The sequence below is a fragment of the Rhea americana genome, unplaced genomic scaffold (assembly GCF_003343005.1).
Source record: "Rhea americana isolate MKP2758 unplaced genomic scaffold, rheAme1 scaffold_1, whole genome shotgun sequence".
Lineage (NCBI taxonomy): Eukaryota > Metazoa > Chordata > Aves > Rheiformes > Rheidae > Rhea > Rhea americana.
Genome location: NW_028185038.1, coordinates 4549275 through 4573221, shown reverse-complemented (window position 1 = coordinate 4573221; position 23947 = coordinate 4549275). Strand labels below are relative to the sequence as shown.

The 23947-nt window shown below is 39.8% G+C and overlaps 1 protein-coding gene across 1 annotated transcript in view; it reads left to right on the top strand.

Moving 5' to 3' along the window:
* The window catches only part of SLC2A13 (solute carrier family 2 member 13), a 146762-nt gene that overhangs the window by 107897 nt on the left and 14918 nt on the right, over positions 1 to 23947 (top strand). The window contains exon 7 of the mRNA XM_085297865.1: positions 7521 to 7646. Within this exon, the coding sequence (XP_085153991.1) occupies positions 7521 to 7646 (126 nt within the window). The remainder of the gene's footprint in view (positions 1 to 7520; positions 7647 to 23947) is intronic.

Sequence of the window (23947 nt, the reverse complement as noted above, 5' to 3'; positions counted from 1 at the left end):
ACCTAGGAGAGGTCAGAACAGTCTCAGTGGACTCTGTGGAAGAGGAGCCTGTTTTGGAGATGACGAAGATGTGATGATCGTATTTGAATGTAACAAATTTAGACCTGGTAAAATAACTGCATGATAAATAATAGAACTGTAGGTAGAGTGTGAGTACTGTGATTGGAAATGGTAGCTTTCCGTTATGGGCATCAGTGATTGGATACATGCCTTATCTAACTGACTAGTAGTAGATCTTGGCAAGTAAGCTGCTGAAGTTTGGTTGCTTTTAACAGCAGGAAAGTGGTATTGAAGTCCCAACAGGTTCTTCCACTTCTCTAGTAAATATATAATTATATTTTCTATATCCCAGATAAGACACCCTGAAGTATTATCTTGCAATTCCCAGGCTTTCTAACCACTTCAGCAACCTTCATCTAGTAATATTTAGCCAGAAGTTACTGTCAAGACTTAGGTTACCTTTTGGGAGCAATACAGGAATCATCAGAAATACAGTGAAGTATTTGATCTCATGCCAGAGGTGCAGTGAAGCATGTGTAAACTGCATAAGGCCTCAGACAAGAATCAGGCAGTTTTAAACAAGGATCTAGCACCTAACTAAAATGGTATTTCTATGTATAAAAATGAAGATAGCCATTTGCCAAAAAAAAAGCCCAAACCCCAAACCCTCTTAATTGTGTAGATGRCTGGGAGGCTAAAGGCATCGATGTCCTCCTTTAGAAATAGAGTTGGTAAATTTACTGTTACACTTGTCCAAAGGTCCCCTTGCTTTTTCTGAGTTGGCTGTCTTGGCTGTTTTTCCTGTTTGTATTCATCAGCTGACAAATTAGGGCTTTCCCTGGTGAGGTCCAGCTGGGTAGGCATGCTCTTACCAATGAGGCTGAACGCAGCTATCCTGGCCATTTTCATGCAGTTATGGCTGGAGGAAGAGGCATTCTCTATGGCGTGTATGAAAATAGAAGCACAAAACCAAGGAAACCTGGATTCCAGTCTCTTCTGTTCCTGTAGGGAACTGGAAACAACAGCCCCACAATCTGAAGGAGGTTTGCATTATAGGCAGTGCTGATACGTTCTGCACCCCCAGTTATAAAGAAATGAATGCAAGATTCAAAAGGAGAGAAAGCAAAATGGCATTTTAACTCGTTGGCAAGGCAGCGTATTTGGGAAGCGAAGGCAGAGGGTTCTGGGGACTGCGTGTACCTTTAGAACAAGGAGTCGGTGCGTGAAGGGTGTAAGCAAAGCTGAGAGCAAAGGGTGAAGATGAGGGCATGCTAGGTAAGGTCGCAGATCCATCTAGCCTGGCATCCTGTTTGCACCAGAGACAAATAGCAAGCTGGGAAGAGCAGCAAACACAACAATCATAAAATGATGTTCTCTTCTAGGCTCCAGTGAACTGCAGCTTTTGTCATCTCTTTTTTGGTGTTTGAAAATCCTGAGCGTTTCCTGTCTAAGATGCTTTTTAGGGTTTCTGCCCTTTTATGAGGAGAACCTTGTTAAGGAGAATGAATATTTGCACCATGCAGAGCAGGAGCGGTGGGTTCAACAAGCCCACAACAGCCAGACAGACTCTGGAGGTGACCCAGTGAGGCAGGGTGGCAGCAACCTTTTGCCTGTTGTGAATGTATCAGATTTTCATGTATCACTGGCTTGCTTACACAGAGTGATTCTGCAGCACATGCTTAATGAGACTGATGAATCTAAAACAAGTGGAAAAGAGAATATCTCTAAGAAACATCCATATTTCTGAAATGTTTTGTTACTCTGAGAAGCTGCCTGTGTGGTAGACGTGTTACATAATGAGAAAGAACTATATAGTCCCGAACATATTATCAAGAAAAGCTTGTATTTTCCTAGCTGGAAAATAGTTTTTTAGTTAGATAGAAGAATACAAAAGACAAAGGTGAAAGTTGCTAAAAATGCAGCAGAACAGAAACCTCATGAAATATTTTGAGATGAGCAGTTCAGAAATTGAGGTTCAGATTGAGAAAGATAAAATAATCTATCAAAAAGAGAAATGAGACCTGCAGAACAAGGGCACAGGGCAAAGGTCTTTTATTGCAAAATCACTCAGCAAAAGATGGCAAGGTRCAATTTGCAGCTTAAATTAAAAGACTCCTGAGAATTGTAGGGAAGTCATACTTACAAGGTCATCTTACAAATCTAAAGCACAAAATATAATGACAAGTGGAGTATTCTATGCAGTAGAGAAGAAGCATGGAAAGAAGCAATTGCAGAACTTGTACTGGCGTTTCGATGGTTGCTTTAGCAGAACAGAGAATTTATTCACTCTAAATAGAGACCTCTGTCTCTAAAGAACTACACTAAAGAAAAACAAAAACCATAATTTCAGTATCAAGAAAAAAACTAATTAGCTAGCCAGTTAAGAATAATATTTATATACTTTAAATTCCCTGTGGAACTGGAGAATGCACTGTGATCTTTKAGATCAATCTCCAACCTTAGGAACAGTTCATAAGGCAAGCTGCTGCAGGGCAGAACATCCTGTAAGCTGATGGTGCTCAGACCAACAAGAAATTATTAGCAAGGGACCTTGCTAGAGAGGAGGTAGCACTATTAGGTTTTCTAGGCTCTAGATATTCCCATCTGATCAGATGAAAGGGACATGAGAGCACGGAGGCCTCAGCTGAGTTGGGAGAATCAGAATTGCAGGTTTGGGGATGTCAAGACTCAGAACTCTCCATGCGCTTATCAGCAAACGTKCTCTGACAGTGCGGCAGGATCCGAGAAATCCCACTCCACTGCTGTTTCCAATAGATTGAGGAGTCGARGTAGTGAGACACTTCTGGCTACTGAGACACTGTCCACATCTGTGGGCATACCCACCCGGGCTGCAGCGAAGCTGGACATCTYTGGACATCTGGAGTCTYATATTGCTTGTTCTGTGTTTGTTGRTATTATGCTACAGAGTGAAGCATCTGAAGTCTAGAGATCACCTTCTTGCTGGGTTGCCTAGGAACCTGGCTTGTAAGCAACCAGGAAACTAGGCAGATTATAAAACTTTCTGCTGTAATGCTGTCTGGTTTCATCAAAATCAGATCATCTCTGCCAAATATTTTAATCTTGATGAATTGTCAGTCTCTGATTTAGAACTGTTCTGTCTGAGAATTTTCAACTAGCTTTCCACTGAGGAGCCTGTTTCCAAGATGCTATCTCATATCCTTAGCACAGAGATAAATGTTTCATGGCAAAATACAGGAAACACATTTCCCATGTATGATTGGATGCAAATTTCCTTCTTAACATAGTCACCCTGGGGAGTTCTGGTACAGAGCTTTTAAAGCTGTGACTGCTCTACAGGGTAGATTTGAATGAGTATCGGTGTTCCTGACGATTCATTATTCTGTCATATATCTGGGTAGAGCTGACAAGAATGTATGTTGCAGGACAGGAGGGAGATCTGTAGTGGATAGTTTAAATGTCAATAAGCATTACAGTGTGCATTTCTTTTCCTCGTATATTGTGTGTCCTGATTTACCTACATCACAACGAGCAGGTAAGAATACATGGTCACGTTYGGATTGTGTAAATATTTCTTATTTAGCGAGTAATAATGGAGCCGGAGTGAAGCATAGGCCTGCAGCTCTGATGTATATTTTATTTCCACTTTAACTTTTTGAKGGAGAAATTCAGAATAAACTGTTTCAGCATATTTTTTAAAAAATTTTATATTCTTCTCTTCAAAAAAAATCTTTCCTACTTCTATTAACTGGTACAGACTTTTTTAACAGTTTGGGGAAATAGTTGTAACATGTATATGGTGGTGTTTTGGAGGAAAAGAAACATTGGTCCTTATATCAGAAAAAGTGATGACTGTCTACTTTGTTGAAGTCAACATAAAAATTTGTTGTTGTGATAACATAGGACACAGATAAATGCTAGATGGTGTGAACAGCAAAACACCTATCTTAAGTCCATTGGGAGTTAGATTTGAAAGRGCTTTAAGTCTTCTGTGTATTGAATTTTGGGGTTTTCTCTGAAATAGACTGGTCTCATCTCTGAAACCGAAGGTCAAATCTTATGGTATGAATTTGCTATATAGCTAATAATAGGAAATTCTAGCCCAACTGTAAAGAGTTTTTTTTTAATATTTGTTATTTAACTTTTCAATCTGAAAGACAAGCATCAGGAAAGCTGTGGAAAATAACCAAGCAGTAGAAAATAACCATTTTAAATTATTTAAACTGTTATGTGTAACTGTAACCTCTGACATTTGGYACCACATGAAATCCAGCAGCCTTTATTATGTTGAAGGCCAACTGCAAGTCTGAGTTATGCATGCTCAATAAAACCTGAGGAGCAGCTGAACTAACAGCCACGTAGGTAGACTCTGGAGTCAGTAACCAAATTCCTAGAGTATTTCTGGACTTGTGGATGGGAAAGGGAGGGTGGAAGGGATGGATGACTAAAAAGATACCTTCTGCTCTAGAACTGACTGATTTCTGATACCAGTTCCAGGGGATATTATATGGAATTGTGCATAAAGAGAACCCAGTAGGATGGAGTAATCAATACAGAGTTTAGTTCTGTCATTTGTGTTGTGCATTCATTTTTGTGAGGACACTGAGGTAGCTGATGAGGCATCCAGTCCCTGTTCTGTCCGCTGCTGGCAACAGCATAAAGATGATACTAACCATTTTGTCCAGTTGTCATTTTTTTGCATTCTTGTGTCTTTCTGTTGTTCTGTCTGGTGTTGTGTACTTAACTATATTTTTGCTTGAAGTAAAGGCTGATAAGAAGAGATTTAGAAAAACTTTGAATCCTTAAAAGATTGTTTCCAAAAAATCTGAATTTTTCTTCATATTAAAAAATACATTTAAATAGATGCTCCTTCTCTGTCTTTTCTATGTTTTTACCTTCAAGTCTTAAGGGCATTATGGCCTATTGTAGTGCTYCAGATTAGCATTTAATCCATTCAAAGGTTCTTCTGAGATCTTTCTCCTCTTGCCATTTYTGATTAGCTAAAGAGAATTTGGATGGGTAAGTTTGCAAGGGACTGCTCTGGTTTCCTTTCCCAGATGTCCTTGATGATGWTGTGATCGAAATTTGTTCATTAGTCATAGCTTGTCACTTGATGCCTACAGTCCTCCTTCTCTATAGTCAAAATGGTGCAGTGTTTACAAAGAGGATTATTGGCTAAAACCCACTTTATTGCATTGTATTTTGCAAATAGTGTTCATATTAAATATAATTTTCATACAGTTGACTAAAAACTCCACTACTGCACTTGATAGGCATTTGGAATAGTATTTGGAACTAGCTGTGCTCTGTGCCACGATACTAAGCTGGATAATTATGCTAGCAAACATTAAAGGTTTGTTATGCCGCAACAATTGAATGGGAGGTGTTCCACAATTTGAAAATCATAAATTAGCATCCTGTTTAGCAAACAAAAGATTGTTTGATCAGAAGATCTTGCATTTTTTTAGTTATTTTTAATATCATTATTACATACTTATAAACAGTTGAGATTTATAAAAATATTTTTTATTCCTCTCCACTCTTTTGTTCCTCTCAATTGTTGCTGTCCTTTGTTGTATTAATATTAATTAGCAACATRTCATTAAGACTCTCCAATGTAATATTTGAATTGTCCTTTCCTTTCATAATTGATAACAGCAAGGTTATAATTTTTTCATCCATGCTTGCAACTTCCAGGTGAAAYTTTATTTGATTGACTTCTCCCTGAACCTTTTGTTTCATCTCCTCTGTCTGTACAAATATTTTTTACAGTTTATATCTCTAGTAAAAGTTATCTGAATTACTGTAGTTTTCCAGCTGAAAAGCTGTTCAAACCTGTCAGTTGTGCGAGAGAGAGGCATCCTTAAGTATATTTAGTTTCTAAAAAGTAGACAACCTGGAAATTCTGCAGTAATTTTATAATTTAGAATGTATCCATTAATGAAGAGCAAAAATCTATGAAAASTTTCTACTTCAAGAAAGTAGAAACTGCCCTACAACTTGACCTCATCACAGTACATTTAGAAACATTTTAGTAAGAAAAGTGTGAATGACTGGATTTTTAAACAAGTGCTTCCTGACTTTTTAAATCCACATAATCAGCTTTATTGATTTAAATTCTTGGGAATTTGTTATACAGTTAGTTTTGCTCATAATAATACAGAATTATAAGCAGATTATTTCTTCATTCACTGAGACATTGTTGTGATAAAGATACACATTCAGAATAAGATTATTTCCTTGGTTTTGTTTGTTACAGGGATAAATGTCAAAGATGTTTTGGTCACAGTGTTACATTGTGAAGTTTAATTTTAATTTGAAATTTCCAGATTTACTCCATTTTYTTAGTTTCTTGCTCCCTTATTTTTAACTTGTAAAGCAAGCCTTTRGTGTATATCCAGGAGCTATATTGATGAGAATGCATTTCTGAATCTTAGATGACTTCTGGGGAAGATAAACACCCAGATAGGTTAACAACAGTAGCAATGATCTTGAGACTATGAGATCTAGGGAAGTTTGTGCCAGAAACTTTCAGAACAGTTGTACTGTATGAAGAGTTTGGGAATGCTTCCGTAGCTTATGTTCCCAAATTCCACTGAGTTTGTTCTTAGAGGCAGGTTTTTAGTTTGGGATTGACCCTGAGCGAAGTGGGTCTATAGTTCTGTGGGTATCCGGGTTTCCAGCAGAGCTGGTGGGCAGATARCCAGTTGAGTCTGGAGGAGAGTTAGTTAACCCTCAAGCAGACAGTTATGATTTCATCATCTGAGTAACTCTCATGCCTGTCTTGAGCATCCTTTGATTTCCTAAGTGAGAGCACCTCTTGCTCTTTGAGATTCCTAAGGGAATCTGAGACATCTCTGTGGAGCTGACAGGGATGACACCAGTAYGATTTGCAAGAGCCCCATGCTCTCTGCAGCAAGCTGTGGAGGGCAAGCAGGGCATTCCTGTGCGCTGGATGCCTCCATGTCAGGCAGCTAGCTTGCACGTGGACACATGTGGGGTCGTAATCTCGAACTGAATCCCACATCCACCACGTGCTCAAATCCTGGTTTGGGCACTGTTTCTGTATGGTTCTTTCTTTCTAACCCCARTCTTTCTTTGTTTCTTGATCAAAATTCATTCCATGGGTGAAGGCTCCTGCAGATTGATCAGGAATCACTAGGAGATGTGCAAGTGACCMCACTCCTATACCAAAATGTGGTACAGAAAAAGGAAAATGATATGCTTGTGTGTGTTTTCTATGTGAATGTTACAATTCATAGACAAATTATGAAMGAAAAGTCCCTCCAAGGCTATTAGATATGAAGACATATTTCTGGTTCTGGAAGATGTTTCCTCRGGAGTGCTGGGGAAATACTAGAGAAATAGCCATCCCACAGTTGCTCTGTCTTTGTATTCTGTTTTGGAGAATTTCTCTTGTCTTRTATCTAACACTGACAACTTGACTATGCCCATTCTAAGCATGATTAAATGATGCCATTGTTTTTGACATGAACAAATAAATAAAATGTTGCTTATGTCCTTATTTATTTCCTTTTCAGTTATTGTAATGGATGTATGTTAGATCCAGACTGTGGTCTCTGCTACAAATTGAATAAATCGGGTGTTGTTGAGTCATCATGTATTCCTGTTGATAAGGATTCTACAATGAAAGCAGCTTGGGGCAGGTATGTTACTTTTCAGGATTTTATGGTCTTAAGCTTTGCTAATGGTTGATTTTTTTTGTTGTTGAGGACACTTTTGCTTTTACATAAAATGCTACTTCTGAGATATGGAAAAAAAACTTATTGCTGGAAAAATGGAAAATTAAATTCTAGCAAAYATTCTAAAGAAAAGCCTCTCCTGGTGTGTGCACACACTTCTGTGTAATCTACCAATTAGAATGTATGGCAAAAGTACACCACCAGTTAGGAAAATAAATTTTTCCTTGTTGCATTTGTTCATTTGAGGTGGCTTATTCCCTAGATTCCCCCTTTATGCCCTCCAAATTATTTTTCTTTTTAAATGCTTTAATTAAAACAGGTTTTGAATATTAGCCTATTAAAGAAACCTAATTGCTCACTGAAGAATCTRAAATGAAAAAAATCTAAAAAGTTTAAAATATCAGAAACATGGTTTGCAGCCACAGATTTCTATGTTGCTCTGCTTAGAAGTGATGTCATGGTATACTTTGCACTTGGTGTATTAAGATGTATGCATTCATAGATATAAAAGTCCCAGTGTAACTCCAGAATGCCTCTTTTTCTTAGGTAGTGTAATATTTCCCTGAACTTGGAATGAACTATACCACACGTGCAGCATGAAATATTCAGGAAACATGCAAAGGTTTGGGAGATTGTTGGGGCGGGGGAATGAAGAGGAGATGCTGAAGTTTTGCATGCATTTCTCAGAAGTTAAAGCCGAGTGCTTTAGTGGCAGTGAGTCATATTGAACAGAGTTTGGAAGGTATGGAAGTATCAATTAATTATAAAATGGTTAATATAAAATGACGCTAAAATTGCCCCCCTTTTGATTTCACTGCTATTAACATGCCTAGTCCTGTAGATCTTTCCAGATGCAGAAGAGAATAGCATAGTTCCTTTGTAACCTGATTTTAAAAGTTCTACAATCATTTTTTGACTGTTAAGGTTTGTTAATAAATAACTGGGGACTACAAAATCTCATCCTTTCTGCCTGTTCCCTGACTGTCTTCCACTGCACACTATCGCACCCACATACCTTGCTTATTAGCTAATACTCCGATGTGCTCTGCAGCACTTGGAGTCTCAGTACTCCTACTTGTCAGATAACAGATCTGTCTTTGTATTCTAAATCAACATTTGTTTCATATATGCTGTTGTTTTACGTACCATTTCTGTAGTTARGAAAATTGTAAAAGCATGCAGTAAGACATAAATAGAAACATAAGCTTGTTACGGGTGAGTGAGAGATAAGTCAAACTTTATTTATTAGGCAGTTTTCTTGTATAACATATAGTAAATGTGGGCATCAGTAATTCTTTTATATTTMTGATTCGTTCTTACATAACACTCCTTGCTGTACAGACTATTGGGGAAAATTAGATAGGAAAGAAGATATTTTTCCATTCCATATTTGTTCAATACTGCCTTCACAATTTTTTCACCAGAAAATGAAGCATCTTCCAATATGTTTTATAGGCAGTTGTTACAACGAAAATCCTGACACAAAAAAAGAAAACCAATGGAACAGCTGGGCATTTCTTTTTCCAAAGATTATATGTTTATCCCCAGTTCTAGTGTTTTTCATTAATTGCTAATCTTGTCTCCACCTTGTCTGTGTAACCAGGAGGTCTTCCACAGCTGGTCCTTCAGGCTGTGAGGTGGGATGTTGTATCTTCTGTTCCAGAGCCTATGGAACAGGCGTGCATTTCACCTCCTCCTCCTCGCGGGGAGCTGTATTTCTGCATAAGGATCTGGAGTGAATGCCTGTGGATTTTGGATTTCCTCTCCAAGCACAGTGAAAATTGCACGGTTACATTTCCAGCTGTTGCTCAGAGCCATCAGAATCTCTCATGTCTTTCTGCCAGCGCACTGAGAACAAGTGCCTGAGACAAACTAAGAGCACTGCTGAAGAAATTGTGTTTGTGCTTGTGCTTGAAATTGCGTCCTTTCATTTCACAAAGTTACTTTGTCAGGGACTAGATTTACAGTGGCAATTATTTAAAAAATACGTAGCATTTTTACAATGAGAAACTAGTTTAATAATCTGAAAGGTGACTGTGACCTGTGAACATCTAATAACTATAAATTATCACCTGTAGCCTCTTTGTAATTTGTGTGTATTCCAATGGTTTGAAGCTGTCGAGGGCTGCCTGAATGGGTTAAAGCCTCCACAGTTACCGTGGCCTCATCTGTTCCTACTGTTTTGCCAGAAACCTTGCTCAGGAGGAGGAGGGAGACATGGGCTATTTGTCGGGGACTTGTTAGACCTCAGTTTGCCTGGGCGGTGGCAAAAGCAGCAGCTCTGCTAGCTTGCCTGGTACAAGAGGTTCAGAGGAAGGCCTTCTGCTGCGCTCAGATTGGCAGTGCGGTGCGGTGCGTTTCCCTGCTTCCAGCTTTGTAGTTCGTCTGTGGCCTCCCTGCTGGGAAGACGGGCGCTGCAGCCATGCCCTGGTGCGTAYGGCCCCGTCCCGGGGTGTGTGTGCAGCCTCCGAGCTCTGCAGCCGCCTTAACCCCAYCTGCTCTGACGTCTGTCGGGGCCTCTCTGCTCCTGATGCGAACCCACCAGCAAGGTGAGACACCCTTAAAAGCACCGGTAAGAAGGTCTGGTTGTACTTAAAGCTCTCTGCAGCCTCACAAGCTGACGTAGCTCCTCCGTTTATATATTTCTAGCTTTGCACTGTTCACATTGATCCCAAGGTATTTGATAAYGCTGACATAACAGGGAGTGTTTTGACTGTTATCATAAAATACTGTGATGTATTTTCATTTGTAAGAGGCTTCCCAAATGCCAGCCTTGTATACTAGACAGCACCTCTATGTTTATAGTTAATCGTATTTATTCACAGCTACAGTGTGCTCTAWATTGGGAAGTTGCGGGTAGTGGAGGAAAGAAAGCAGAGATTTTGGTCTCTTGTGGCTGCCAGCGAGGGTGTTTATAGTGCAGTGGTTGTCATAGAAACCTGGGGAGACAATTAGACTGTCCAAATGTTTTTCAGGAAGAATATAGCATTTTGGTTCTTTCAAACATATAGAGGACTCTGTGGCCAGCAGTGGCCCCGGCAGGAGGGAGAGCATATGGGAAATAGGGTAAGAATAAATGTAACCAAGTCCCAGTCAGGCCTTGAACAGCATGGATAATGTGCGATGTGGTTGGTGATGTGGGTAACACACCTGTGGTTGTGTGGAATCGTACAGGCAAGGCAAAGAATAGAGATTTCTTATTTCACCAGTTATATAAGCCTGACTCTCATACYGGGAGTGTCTTGTTTAATATACTGGCACAGTCAGTACTTTGCAGCCCACGATATTAATGAATTGATCAGCAAAGCACCTGTTGATTTGCAAATATTTCTGCTTCCAGCTCTGTCCCAGGAGCATATAAAGGATGGTTTCAGGGCAGTTGGCAAGAATATTCTTAAGCTGATCACTTTGTAGTAAAAGAAGAAAGAAGAAGAGCTGAATCCTCTTTCGCAGCACAGTTGGAGGSTTCTGTGTTGGGACTGTGCATTTGCCAAGATTTAGGACAGTTTTGCATTTAGCAGTAGTGGAGACAGGCAGGCAGTTCTGTGSTCTTCACAGAGCCTGAGGCTGGTGAGAACATCTGGTCCAACCCCTCTGCTCAAGCAGCATGATTTGGAGCAGGTTATCAAGGGCTGTATTGAGTTAGGTTTTCAGTATCTAYAGTCTCTCTGGGCAACCCGTTCTAGTGTTCAACCACCCTTATGGTGAAGAAATGTTTTCTTATGTTCGGATGAAATTTACGGTGTTTCAATTTCTGCCTCCCGTCCTGTCATTGGGCATCACTGAGAAGAGTCCAGCTCTGTCTTCTTTACATCCTCTATCAGATATTTATACACATTGATAAGATCCCCACCCTGAGCCTTCTCTTCTCCAAGCTAAGTGTCCCAGCTCTTGCAATCTCTCCTCATTGCTTCAGTCCCTTAATCACTCCAGTAAGTCCATGCTTCTCTTATACTGGGGAGCCCAGCACTGAACACAATACTCCAGATGTGGCTTCACCAGTGCTGAGCAGAGGGGAAGCATCACCTCCCTCGACCTGCTGAAAACACTCTTCCTAGTGAAGCCCAGGAAACTGTTGACCTTCTTTGCTACAAGGGTGCATTGCTGGCTCATGACAGGCTTGTTTTACTGGACTTTCTCTGCATGACGCTTCTCTGCAAAGCTGTTCTGCGGCTGGTCAGCCCCCAGGCTGCRCTCGTGTATGACATTATTCATCCCCACGTGCAGGACATGGCATTTCTCTTTATTGACTCCCCTGAGGCTCCTCTTTCCCCATTTCTCAAGCCTATTGAGGTGCCTCTGGATAACAGTGCAACCACTTGGTGCAGAAGCCACTGCCCCCAATTTTGCACCATCKGCAAACTTGCTGAAGGTGCACTCTGTCCCATCATCCAGGTCATTACTGAAGATGTTAAACAGCATTGACACCGGTATCGACCCTTGGAATACTCCAGTAGTGACTGGTGTCCAACTGGACCTCTTGCTGCTGATCACAAACCGTATGAGCCCRTTGGTTCAGGCAGTTTTCAACGCATGTCACTAACCACTTCTTTAGCTTAGAAAACAGTGTCAAAAGCCTTACTGAAGTCAAGACAAACCACGTCCACTATTCTTCCCTCGTCGACCAAGCCRATCATCTGATCATAGAAGGCTACTATATTGGTTAAGCTTGTTTTTCCYATTCTAAATCCATGYTGACTACTCCCAGTCATCATCTTGTCCTTCACATGTCTGGAAATGGTATTCAGGATTAGTTACTCTATTASCTCCCTGGGGATGGAGGCAGGACTGACYGTCCTGTAGTTTCCTGGATCCTSCTTCTTGCCCTTCTTAAAAATAGGGGTTACATCTACTGTCTTCCAGTCCTCAGGAACCTTTCCTAATTTTCATGGTATCTCAGAGATCATAGAGATCCTGATTTCCACTTTGTAAATCCAAGATGACTTCTCCTGATCACCTTTCTGTCCCTTGTAGGTCTGGAAATAGTATCCAGRATTAGTTAATTTCCCAGGGATCCAGGTGAGATCAAGCCCACAGTTCCCCAGTTCCTCCTTTCCATTTTTAAAGATGGGGTGGTATTTGCTGTTGTCCAGTCCTCAGGAACCTCTCCTGATTGCCATGATCATAGACAGTGGCCTTGCAGTGACATCAGTCAGCTCCCTCAACACTCATGGGTGCATCCTGTCACGACCCATGGACTTGTGTATCTCCAGTTTGTTTTAAGAGTTCTTCATAACCCAATCCTCCTCTACCAAGGGTAAGTCTTCTTTTTTCCAGACTTCCTCTCTGGTCAGAGGGATTCCTGGAGGCTGATTTTGCCAGTAAAGACTGAGGCAAGGAAGGCATTCAGTACCTCTGCCTTTTGTGTCCTGTGTTGCCAGGGCCCCTGCCCTATTTAGTGGTGGGCCCACRTTTTTCCTAGCCTTCCTTTTGCTACTTATGTCCTTGTAGAAGCCTTTCTCACTGTCCTTCATGTGCCTTGCCAATTCCAACTCCAGATGGGCTTTACCTCTCCTAACCCCATCCCTACATGCTCAGACAGTGTCTCTATATTTCTCCTGGRTCACCTGTCCCTGCTTCCACCTCTTGTATGCTTCCTTTTTATGCTTGAGTTTAGTCAGGAGCTCCTTGTTCCCCTGTGCAGAGGTCCYGCCACTTTTGCTTGATTTCCTGCTTGTTGGGAAGGACCATTCTTGAGCTTGGAGAAGRTGATCCTTGAATACCACTCAGCTCTCTTGGACTCCTCTTCCATCCAGGGCWGTATGATATGGGACTCTTCCAAGCAGGTCCCTGAACAGGCCAAGGTCTTTTCTTGAAGTCCAGGGTTGTGACCCTGCTTTTCACCCTGCTCCATCCTTGCAGGATCCTGCGCTCCACCATCTTGTGGTGGCTGCAGCCAAGGCTGTCCCCAACTTTCACGTCTCTGGCCRGTTCTTCCTTGTTTGTAAGTATGAGATACAGCAGAACACCTTCCCTCCTCAGATTCTTGACAACCTGTGTGAGAAAATTGTTATCAATACACTCCAGAAACATCTTGGATTGCATTTTCCCTGATGTGTTGTCCTTCCTGCAGAGATATTAGGGTGGTTAAAGTCYTCCATGAGGACCATGGCCTGTGAACGTGAAGCTTCTTTCAATTGTCTGAAGAAAACCTTGTCAACTTCTTCTTCCCAGTCAGGTGGTCTATAGCAGACACCCACTGCAATGTCTTCCTGCTAATCCTGACCCATTAGAGAGGCACCCCAGCATGCTGTCTTCCTAGATAGGGTATGAGAGCTTTCCCTGTAATGTGGTCTCATAAGCACTTTCCTATTTACATGCGTATGCTTGGGTTGATTCTACTTCAGCCCTGTCTTCTTTTGATTAAACAATTTCTTAATAAACATTGAATTATAAAATTCCCACRAAGTTGTTAAATGACATTATATCAGTTTCAAGATGGGAATACAATGGAAAAATTACAGTATAAAGCTCAGGTGTCATGACAGAGATCACAGGCAGAGTCACTTTTATCATTAGAAATGAATGTGGAGGTGATTCGTTTCAATTTTGTGCTTTCGTAGCATTCAATGAAATCTAGCTTTTCCCACAACTGCTATTACTCCCACAGTACTCTTGGAAACCTTGAAATTTCTGTCAGTGCAATTGCAATAACTRTAAAGGCCAGCCCAGAATACTTCAGGAGAAACTTTAAATTCCTTTAATATCTTACAGTTGAAAGAATAACTGTGCAGGGAAAGGAGCTACTAATGGTACCTTGACCTGACATTAACCTTGACGTGACTGTATCGTCAAGACCGCAGTAGGCCTACAGCCATGAGGTAAAAGGCTCTCAGGAGTGACTCTGAGCAATCACCCTTTGAGAGAAAGATGTTGAATTTATACAGTAAACAATTATGGAGAAACACTAGCATCATCTGCAAGTCAGAGGCAAGCCYCGAAGTCATCCTGTCCACAAAATTAGCTGGCAGGTCTCCGCAGTCCCCTGAGGAGCCCAGCTGGGAACAGAAATCTATAAAGGAAGAGGAGCAGAGTGATAGGTTTTCCTCAGCGTTTTTATTAACTTTATTAGAGGAACGTCTTCCTACCCCAGGATTTTAATGATTCATGGAAAATCCTGCTCTCAGTAAAGCTCTTAGATAGTGCCACATTCCTGTCCATATATCCACCTTCGTTTCCTGAAGACTGTCTCAGAAACGCCTTCTGAGGGCAATGGGGTCTAAATTACATGGGCCGCGTGCGGGAGCAGGTGAGGCACGCAGCTGAGCCCAGGTTCCTGGTTCAGGGGAGTTTCTACCGCGGGAATGAGCCTCCCGAGCTCAGCGTTCRCGCCTCGGGCCCCGGCTGGAGTCCAGTGGCTTGTTAGCTGGATTCTCCGCCAGCAGTCTGGTTTGCGTCCCACTGGGGACGTGCCAGCTTCTGTCAGAGCCTTGTAAATATTCTGGAGAATTTTAAATTCAAACAGTGCTCTCTGTTGACTAATACATAGTGGATGAGACTGTTAAAAACAACCAGGAAACTTTYTCTTCTCAGTACCATGAGATTTTTCTAAAAATGTCAGGTTTCTTTTGCTGCTTGTAAATGCAGAGAAGGACATAAAAAAGTTAATTATACTTCAGTTTTATTGGCTACTATCTTATAAAGATGCTTTTRCAATATGATAAATACATTTATAAAAGTTGCCATTTATTCTTTATTAATACCAAAAAATGTATGTGCATATTCACACATTTAAAGACTGAAGATCTCTTTTCAGTGCTTCGTGGGTATGGATACACAAATCRTTCTTGTTATCATGGAAAGGCTAGCACCAGAGCCGTGTTCCCAGAATGAAATACTTTTCTGTTCACATGTAGACATTGCTTGTTTTGTAATGTGGGTAGTATCGGTGAAAGATTTTATTACTGGAATGAATACCTGGAATCTTTCTACAAGGGTCTATATTGAAAAGGGCTGCTAGATTCACCAGCAGTTAAAAAAGAAACTACTRTTTGCTTAGTGAGTTTTCAGATCTTTACAGTTCTCACATTTGTAAAATGGAAATGTAGAACAAGGAGTAAATTGATCACAGGAAGTAGTGAGATTTACAGAATATTTATCTAAATCTGTGAGTATATTGACAGCATACAGAGGAACCTCAATCGTAACCAGTAGTYTTAGCAAGATTTCTTTCAGGACAGTAATTGTAATCCTTTTGCTAAATGCTTAGTAAATTGAAATATTAATCACTACAGGAGGAACCAGAACTTAGATTTTTTTTATTTTATTTATTATTTTATTTTATATTTTATTTTATTTTTTCTAGGATCATAAGGAAAGAAAAACAGTATACTTRCTGTTTCAAATAGAATTAGTATCTGATTATGTTCACCTGTTGCCAGTAAGCSTGGAAATCTGGAATAGCAGGGTTTTGGTGCAGAGTGCTATTTTTTCAATCTGATTGGGAGAATGTACTTCAGCTTAATAATAGATATATCTAATATAAATTAATAAATAGTATGAAAACAGAAATGAAAAAGATGTCTGAAACCCATTATAGTCTTTACCGGCTTAAAATCTGAGGAGTAAGATCTTTTCTGAGATACAGGAGGATTTTGGGCAACATAAATGCTGTGCTTTTGTTGCACTTAACAATGTAATTCTTGAGAGCTAGGGATGCAGAGATAGAGGAGGAGCTTGAGAAATCTTGTATACATATTTTAATGCCACTAACCAGGAAGGAATAGAAGCGTAAGTTGATGCAGAGTATTGTRTTGTCAATCACAGATGAAGCCTGTGCTTTTGGTGATGCTGGAGTAGGTAGCAAAATAAGTGCAATTTTAACTCTCTGATCCTTTCAACCRCCCCAAAAATCTCTGAGGAGTCATGTTTTTGAGTTCTTTTTAAAACAAATTATTACACAGTGAGCCTGGTAATCTTAATAAAATCTCTTCAGGCATTTAAAAATATAGTAAATAGGTATGTATGTACTTAATTTAAATTGAGAGTGGAATTTTGTTATAACCTTCACAGAGGTTATACAGCCTCTTGATTACTCTTTTTAGTATTCAATGAAAAAAATAGGATTTTATTTTTGACTGAATCTGATGCCTGAACAATTAAGGTCCTTTGTATTTTGTTTCTGTATTTTATGTCTAGAAAAATAAGCAGAGCAACATGATAATCTAAACTGAAACTGTATGTCTACCTTGATGGTAATTACTTAGAAATTACCATAAATGTTTCTAACTCATTACATCTACTCAACCAATGGCAAATTCTGGATACTTTAAAGGATGGAAAWTTTTTTTTCCTGATCAATTCTGCTAGGAAGTGAATATATTAAGACTCTAGAGATGTTTAGTTTGTATGCTGAAGACAACGTGGAGATATTTCCGGCACAAAATGGGATTTTAAAGTAGGTCTGCTTGGTTTGAAACGTCGTCTGTATATTTGTTCTCTACTTGTTCATTTGTATTGCATTTTGCTGCTGAACCTTGCTTCCAGGTCTAACTCTACATTACTGCTTAAAAGCCATTCTGCTAGCAAGCGATGAAGAACGGAGAGATTTGATGCTTTCTGACAGTTGTTTGCTTTAGTTGTTATAACAACTGCCTCAAATACTATAGCGTTGATGTAGCTGGAATAGAAAAGCCAAAGTGGTCCTTGAGGTAAAATATCCCGAAATACTGTTCTGTGTCAGTAAAACATTGCATTACAGTTATTTAAATGGGAACATGTTTGAATYGATACTCTTCCTCGCTTGAAAATGGTCCAAGAGGGGAAGATGCTCTGGTGTTTTTAGTTCAGATTTGCATCCCGTTGAAATAGGAAGCGTTCTGCATGTCTCCATCRTTCCCTCATCAGCTGAGATAGGTCTAGAAGGAAAACAGTCTTGTTTCCCTCCCAAAAGGCCTCAGTTTGCCTTTAGATGGCAAAGGAACAGGGGAAAACYGCATGCTAACACAGATGTGGGAGTTGCCAGCTCCTCCTCAGTGTGCTTAGGCTACATACGAATTCATGCAAATTTTCTCCCCCTCTCTCTTAGAAAATGTGCATGCAAGAAAAGACTCTTCGATTGCATGTAGGAGCCTGCTGCTAATTAGCTTCCTCAGCTGCTCATCGTTTTGAGAGGGAGTGAAATGCACCTGGGGAAGGGCTGTGGAGGGGAGAGGTGCTGCTGGCCTCCCYGTGGCCCTTGCAGTGGGGCTGAGCAGTGGGGAGGGCTCTGGGCTGGTGAGCCTGCGCCCCGCGGGGACCCGGCAGCCCCCCGCCGCCGCYGAGGTGAAGGGGACGGCTTGCGCTGCAAGCCTGGGGGGTTTCTCYGGGAGAAGAATACTTCAGATAGGTATTTCTTTTTCCCCTTGCGTATATTCAGTATGGGCTTTAAAGTTCAGATTTAAATAGAAATCTGCTGTGACAAATTGTTTGAGTAGTCTCCTTTAGGTTTTTACACTGAAATGAATTCCATAAAGCAAAATTTTCTTTATTTGGTGGGAGGGTCTGTTTAAATCTGCCTTTTTTTTTTTTAACTGACAAAGAGCATTCAGCAGGATTGAATCCAGTCCTTCTTACAGGAGCTTGTACCTTTAACAGCTTCCATATATTCTGTATTTCATGCACCTTTATTCTGTAGTAAATAATTCTTGAATAATAAAATCATCTGATACAGTAATGACTATAATCTCTTGCCCTCTTAAAACAGTGACTTGCTCTGAGGCTTATTGGGGTTTTACTCCTGACAGAACATAAGTTAGCACATTTCTGCATTAGGACTGTCAAATAATTCAATATGTTTGATGAGTTTAATTCATATAAATTATTGTATGTGCTGTCTGCGTATGTGGTTCATTTCCTTGGGAATGGAGGCAGTGACATCAATCCTTCACTGGCGTGAGCTGAGCTAGAATTATTGTTTAATTTGGTTTAAAGTCATGACCCTATTTTAATTCAGCTCATCTGTTAATAAAGACTAAGAAATGGGCATCCGTTGCATGGCAAGCTGTATTTCTGGCCACTGGGTGCTTTGGGGATTGATGTATAGACTTCTATGTGCAGGATGCATAGACTTTTCTTTTTTTTCTTTTTTTTTTTCCCTGTGGCTTTCTACAGCTGTCACGTTAGCTTGGTGTAAATGAGAGATAAGTTTGAGATTCTGTGTGATTATTTAATTGTTAAGACCAATGATTCAGATGACTTATGTTCCCGTTTTGCACATTTTCTTGGTAAAATAACTATAGTTCAAAAACCCTTACTTCTATAAAGTAGAAATAAGGCCATGGAAAACTAGAGATTCATTTCTGCTAAGTCTTCTGCTGTAAGATCCTAAACTTACAGATTTTCATGTAATAATCAAGGCCTCAGGATCTGAAGTTTACAGAGATACTCAAACCTCTTATTAATTTTGTATTTTCTAAAATTCCTTAGATTTCCCATATGTATTGTGACTGCATGGATGAAAGAAAGCAGTGACCCTGTATGTTAAATAGTTATTCTCACACATGGAGCATGAAAAAAAAAATGTCTTATAATAAGTAATTTTTGAGTATCTTTTAAGTATTGTTGGGGGCCCACTCTCTGTTATAAAATTAATGATTTCCGGGGAATTTGCCAGGCTGACGCTTGAGGCGTCATCCCCTGTATAGCTCCATTGCTTGATTTAGCTGATGCCCCCCTCGATGTGCTGTGGAGGGGAAGGTGCCTGCTGGAGCAGCGGTTTTGGTGAGCTTCTTGAGGCACAGACATTGCCACCTCCTGGAGACAAGGAAAAGCTATTTAAAAAAAAAAAAAAAAAAAAAAGACTATTTTTAAAATAGTCTTTCTTGATTTATTTAATGCAATAAATACATGTTCTCCATTTTTTAGTCTAGACGGAGTTAAAATGTAGTGTCTGGAATACTCTGGCCGGGACCCGTGCGAATGCGGTGTTTGTGCCGCAGTTACTGTTGCAGGAATTGAAGGAAGCRGTTTAGCACTTTAGATGGAAGTTTAATTTGGCCGAAAGGATTATATTACTAGTAATATAAAAATAGAAAGTTTCTATATAYGTCCATAACTAAAATTTAGATGCAGCAGGGAAGCACAGGGAAAGATGTGCTATGATTTGTAGTTCTGATGTACGACCTAACTCTGTTCCCTATGGTTTTTCATCTCAAGTGCAGCAAAATCCTGCTAAGCGTTCGAACTCCCTGCTCCCCCCTCGATCTCAGAGGAGAGCGGATGTTTTGTTCCCTGTTCACGTCCCGTTGAAGTGCGCGGCTCGGTGCTTTCCGCGCGGCGCCAGCCGTGCAGGCGCCCCGCCGCCGGGCGCCGAGGCCGTGCCGAGCTCGCGGGGCCTCGGCCTTCCTGCAGCTGTAGGACTGGGACTTCGAAAATAATCTGTTTGGGTTATGAACTGAATCCATAAAGTTTACCGTTCAGTCACGTCTGGTAACTTGTTATAATTGCATCGGCGTTTCCACTCTGTGTTTTGAGTTTGGGATTTGGGGTTTTGTTTTGTTTTTCGGTTTGACTGTAACTTTGCTATTCTCTGCCATTTTGATATGACCGACTTTAACATGAGAGCAGTATTTTTGACAATTCTTTCGTGCGCATAAAGCTTTGGGTAATTGAAAACAATACARCGTGTATCGTTCTAGGGAGCGTTCAGAGGACATCATAAAAATAAGATTGTGGCACTGAAACAGAACCTACTTCATTGGAGGGAGCTGCGTAAAGTCAGTATTTCTGCTAAGTGACCGTGATCCGGAGTTATGTAGCGTACTTGCTTTTGTTATCTTTGGCGTCTTTTGACCATGGGATTAAAATTGCATTTGGCAATTCCAACTGGAGTGATGATTTTCAGGTGCTGGTGATATTCATTCAACAATATTACTGGGCATTGCTAAGACAGTGTGAATGGCTCAAGCATAGGTAGAGGTTACCTATAAGTGCACGTAAAATTAAGCAGTATGGATATAGAATTTGTGTTACTCAGCTTCAGATRTCTAAAATTTTGATCTCAGTCTCCTGTAGTTCCTAGACTGATGGAGTAAATGATTTGTTTTTTGTCACTGGCATCTGGCTACATTTCATAAAATAGTCTTAATTACATCATGTGTGCAATTCTTGCACACTTCAGTTAGTAATGCTGTAGGGGAAAAGTGTTGAGAGTGTTACATGTCAATAATTGCTTTCTATTACTATTAAAATCTAGTCCCCTGTAATTTTGAGAGGTKATAATTTTCAATTATCAAAGTGTGGTGATTGTGTTGGTGTTTAGGCAACCTCATAAAACAAGATCGCAACCACAATTACGCACTTAAAAAGATAAGGATTATTGTCTTGGATATCATAGGATATTTACTACTTACTCTCTGTGACTGAGCAATAAAAATTAATATATAATCAACTATTACATTTTGATAGCAACTTCTAACAGTAAGTATGTGCTCGTTTTATATACTCATCATTTTTTGCTCTCACTACAGAGATACAAATTCTTTTGTCTTTGGATTCCCAGAATGAGGTTTTGGCCACACCGGCACTATTTCGCACAGAAATGAAAAAAACCTTGCCCCTGGCCTCTCCGTCACAAAAAAATACACTGCAGTTCTTACCTCCATGGTTGATTTCTTGAGAAATTGAATCCAATCAGCATCTAATAGCTTGGTGCCTTGCTGGGCTATAGATTAGGCTCTTTGCTTACCTGCTTCAAATGCTATTAATTGAGATTATCTATGTTAATGTAAAGGCAAGAAAAAGGTATCTTCTGGCTGGCAATGATAGAAATGATATTTCTACTCTGAACGGATTGCTGGTTGATGTACCTGTTACAACCACAAGAACTTTAAAAACAGTAAATATTAAGTAAATTAAATGTAAAATCAGAAGAAAAAACAAATGAGATTGAACATTGTGTACGGAGAGTCGTTTGACAGTAAACTCTTCCCTGAAATTCTAAAATGCCGTATTTAGTATCATACATAGCTGCATTTGACATAATCTTCAGAACAATTTGTTTCAGTAACTTAATTTATAYATATTGCAAGGTAGTACAAGCAACAAGACAAAATGCTTTTAGTTCTGGAAACAGAAGCTAGAAATTCTTCAGTTCCATTATCCCAGTCTGTCAGAGGTTTCCTCCCAGTCTCTACTGGTGATTTGGTGTGGAGCTTTGCGCAAGCTCCAGTCYAGGAGCTCTCAGACATGTGAAAAACAGTGATGGCTCATGATTTCAGGGGGAAGTCTGGAGCAGCAGGAGTGTTCGAGGGTCTCTGGAGAATTCTAGGGATAAGCTCAGTGCTCCCTGGCTTCTCAAAGTCAAATTATTCATTCCTTAATGAGCAAAACCCCCAAAGATTGTATGTGTATTAGCAACATTTTAGTAAAGTGTGACCGGATTGRACACTGCTTGTGCTGCAGGGTGTTATTTTCCGTGAAATCAAATCTGGCATTCCACCGACCAAGAGGTAGGAAGAAGTATTGCCGGTCTTGGTCCTTCAAGAGCACAGATGTAACTGTTTGWCTGCGACCCCCTAGAATACGTCCCGGGAGGGAAAGGGGCAGAGATCTCATAACTGCCTCCTGAGCTGTACAGACACAGCGCGCTCTTGCCTTAGTGCTTTTTTCATACTCTTGTTGCCTCGCAAAGAAGGTGCAGGAAGGTCTTTAAAGTTGCAAATAAATAAATCTCTTGCCTTCTTGTGAAAACATTTGGCAGATGTTTTTTGCTTCTCCTTTAATGTTATCTTTCTGTAACTTTAACCTTGTATGACCTGCAGTTCCAGTGAAGCTTTCTCTGATATTTTGGAGAAACATTTTCTGCAACTAAATGTCAACATATCAAGCTAATAAGTGAGTCATACTTTAAATAGGGAAAAGCCCTTCAGAATGAATTAAAAAAAACAAGATAAAACAAAGATGTATTTCTATGTTTCTACTAAAATGTGTCTCTGAAGTATTTGCTATGTTTTAGGAAGAATCTATCCAGAAATAATTACCAGATGACATGCCCTGTTTATTTGTTRTGTACACTAGTACTTGAGTCTCTTTTTAGAAATACCACTAACAGCTGTAGGTGTTACTGAATTATACATTTTAAAACCCAAAAGTAGTCTTTTGGGTATACCTAATAAATACATTTTTGTCATGGCCTCTCAAGATGACGGAATACCACATCTAATTCTTACCGCTATACTTTCAAAGTGTTTTGAATGTGAATCACTTAGCTGGGTATTAACCAAACCTCCTTTTCTTCTGCCTGCTGTTTGTTAAATATAGTCATATACATGGGTTTATTTGTGGATTTAGATTAGACTTCGGTGCACTCAGTGTGCACAGTAATCTATTTATATATTTGAGATTTTTATTTAAAGTGTTTTAATAAGATTCCCCCCCCTTTTTTTTTCAAGGAAAGAATAAATTTCAAAAAATATTTTAATAATCTGCTTTTCCCCCAAGAAAACTGCAAAAAACAATCATTTTAAAYTAAAACGAGTTTCTAATCTGTGATGCCTCTGTTTCTTTTTTTTTTCTGCCTCACTTCCCCAATTTTTAACCAAAAATGAATTTTGAAGCTTTTCACAAAAGGATGAATCAGATAAGCCATTTATCTTCATTTTTTTCTCCACACTGAACAGCTAATTTTGTGCTGTCAGCTATTTGATATCTGAAAATGTCCAATGTTAAAAAACACGAAACACCGGATTTTGAAACTCTGAGCTATTGCGTAGTGATTCAGGTAGTTAACATGACCCCAGGTAGAAATGCATTTTGGTCAGGTTTTAATGTTGAGTTCTGCCCATTAACATTCTGCACGCATAGTTGTGAGTCACTTGTTAAGTGAACAGATGATGATTATTTTTCATAGTTGTGTGAGTCCTCACCCAGTATACAAATTATTAATATAAATTTTGAGTTATTTATGATTTACTCCTGACAGAACWATGAAATCACATAATATAATTATTGTTATTTATATATTTATTTTTATTGGAGTAAACCAGGTGTGTCCAAGCAGGATCAGATTTAGGATTAGGATGGGGCACTGTGTAGAATGTAGATATATCAGTCATTTCCTGACAAATTTATTACCATCTGCTACTTACGGAATAGTAGAAAAAAATTCTGGAAGAAAAATAAATCAATCACTGTCTTGGGTGATTAATGTAATGGTGTGTGCTATAGCAGAAACCAGGTATTTGCATTTTTTCTGTTCCTGCTTTTTAAGTGAGCTGTGTCTGAGACTGGCCTAAAGGTGTGCCCAAAGAGCTGTTGTGAAATCTGAAATGGTAGAGCTTCCTTTC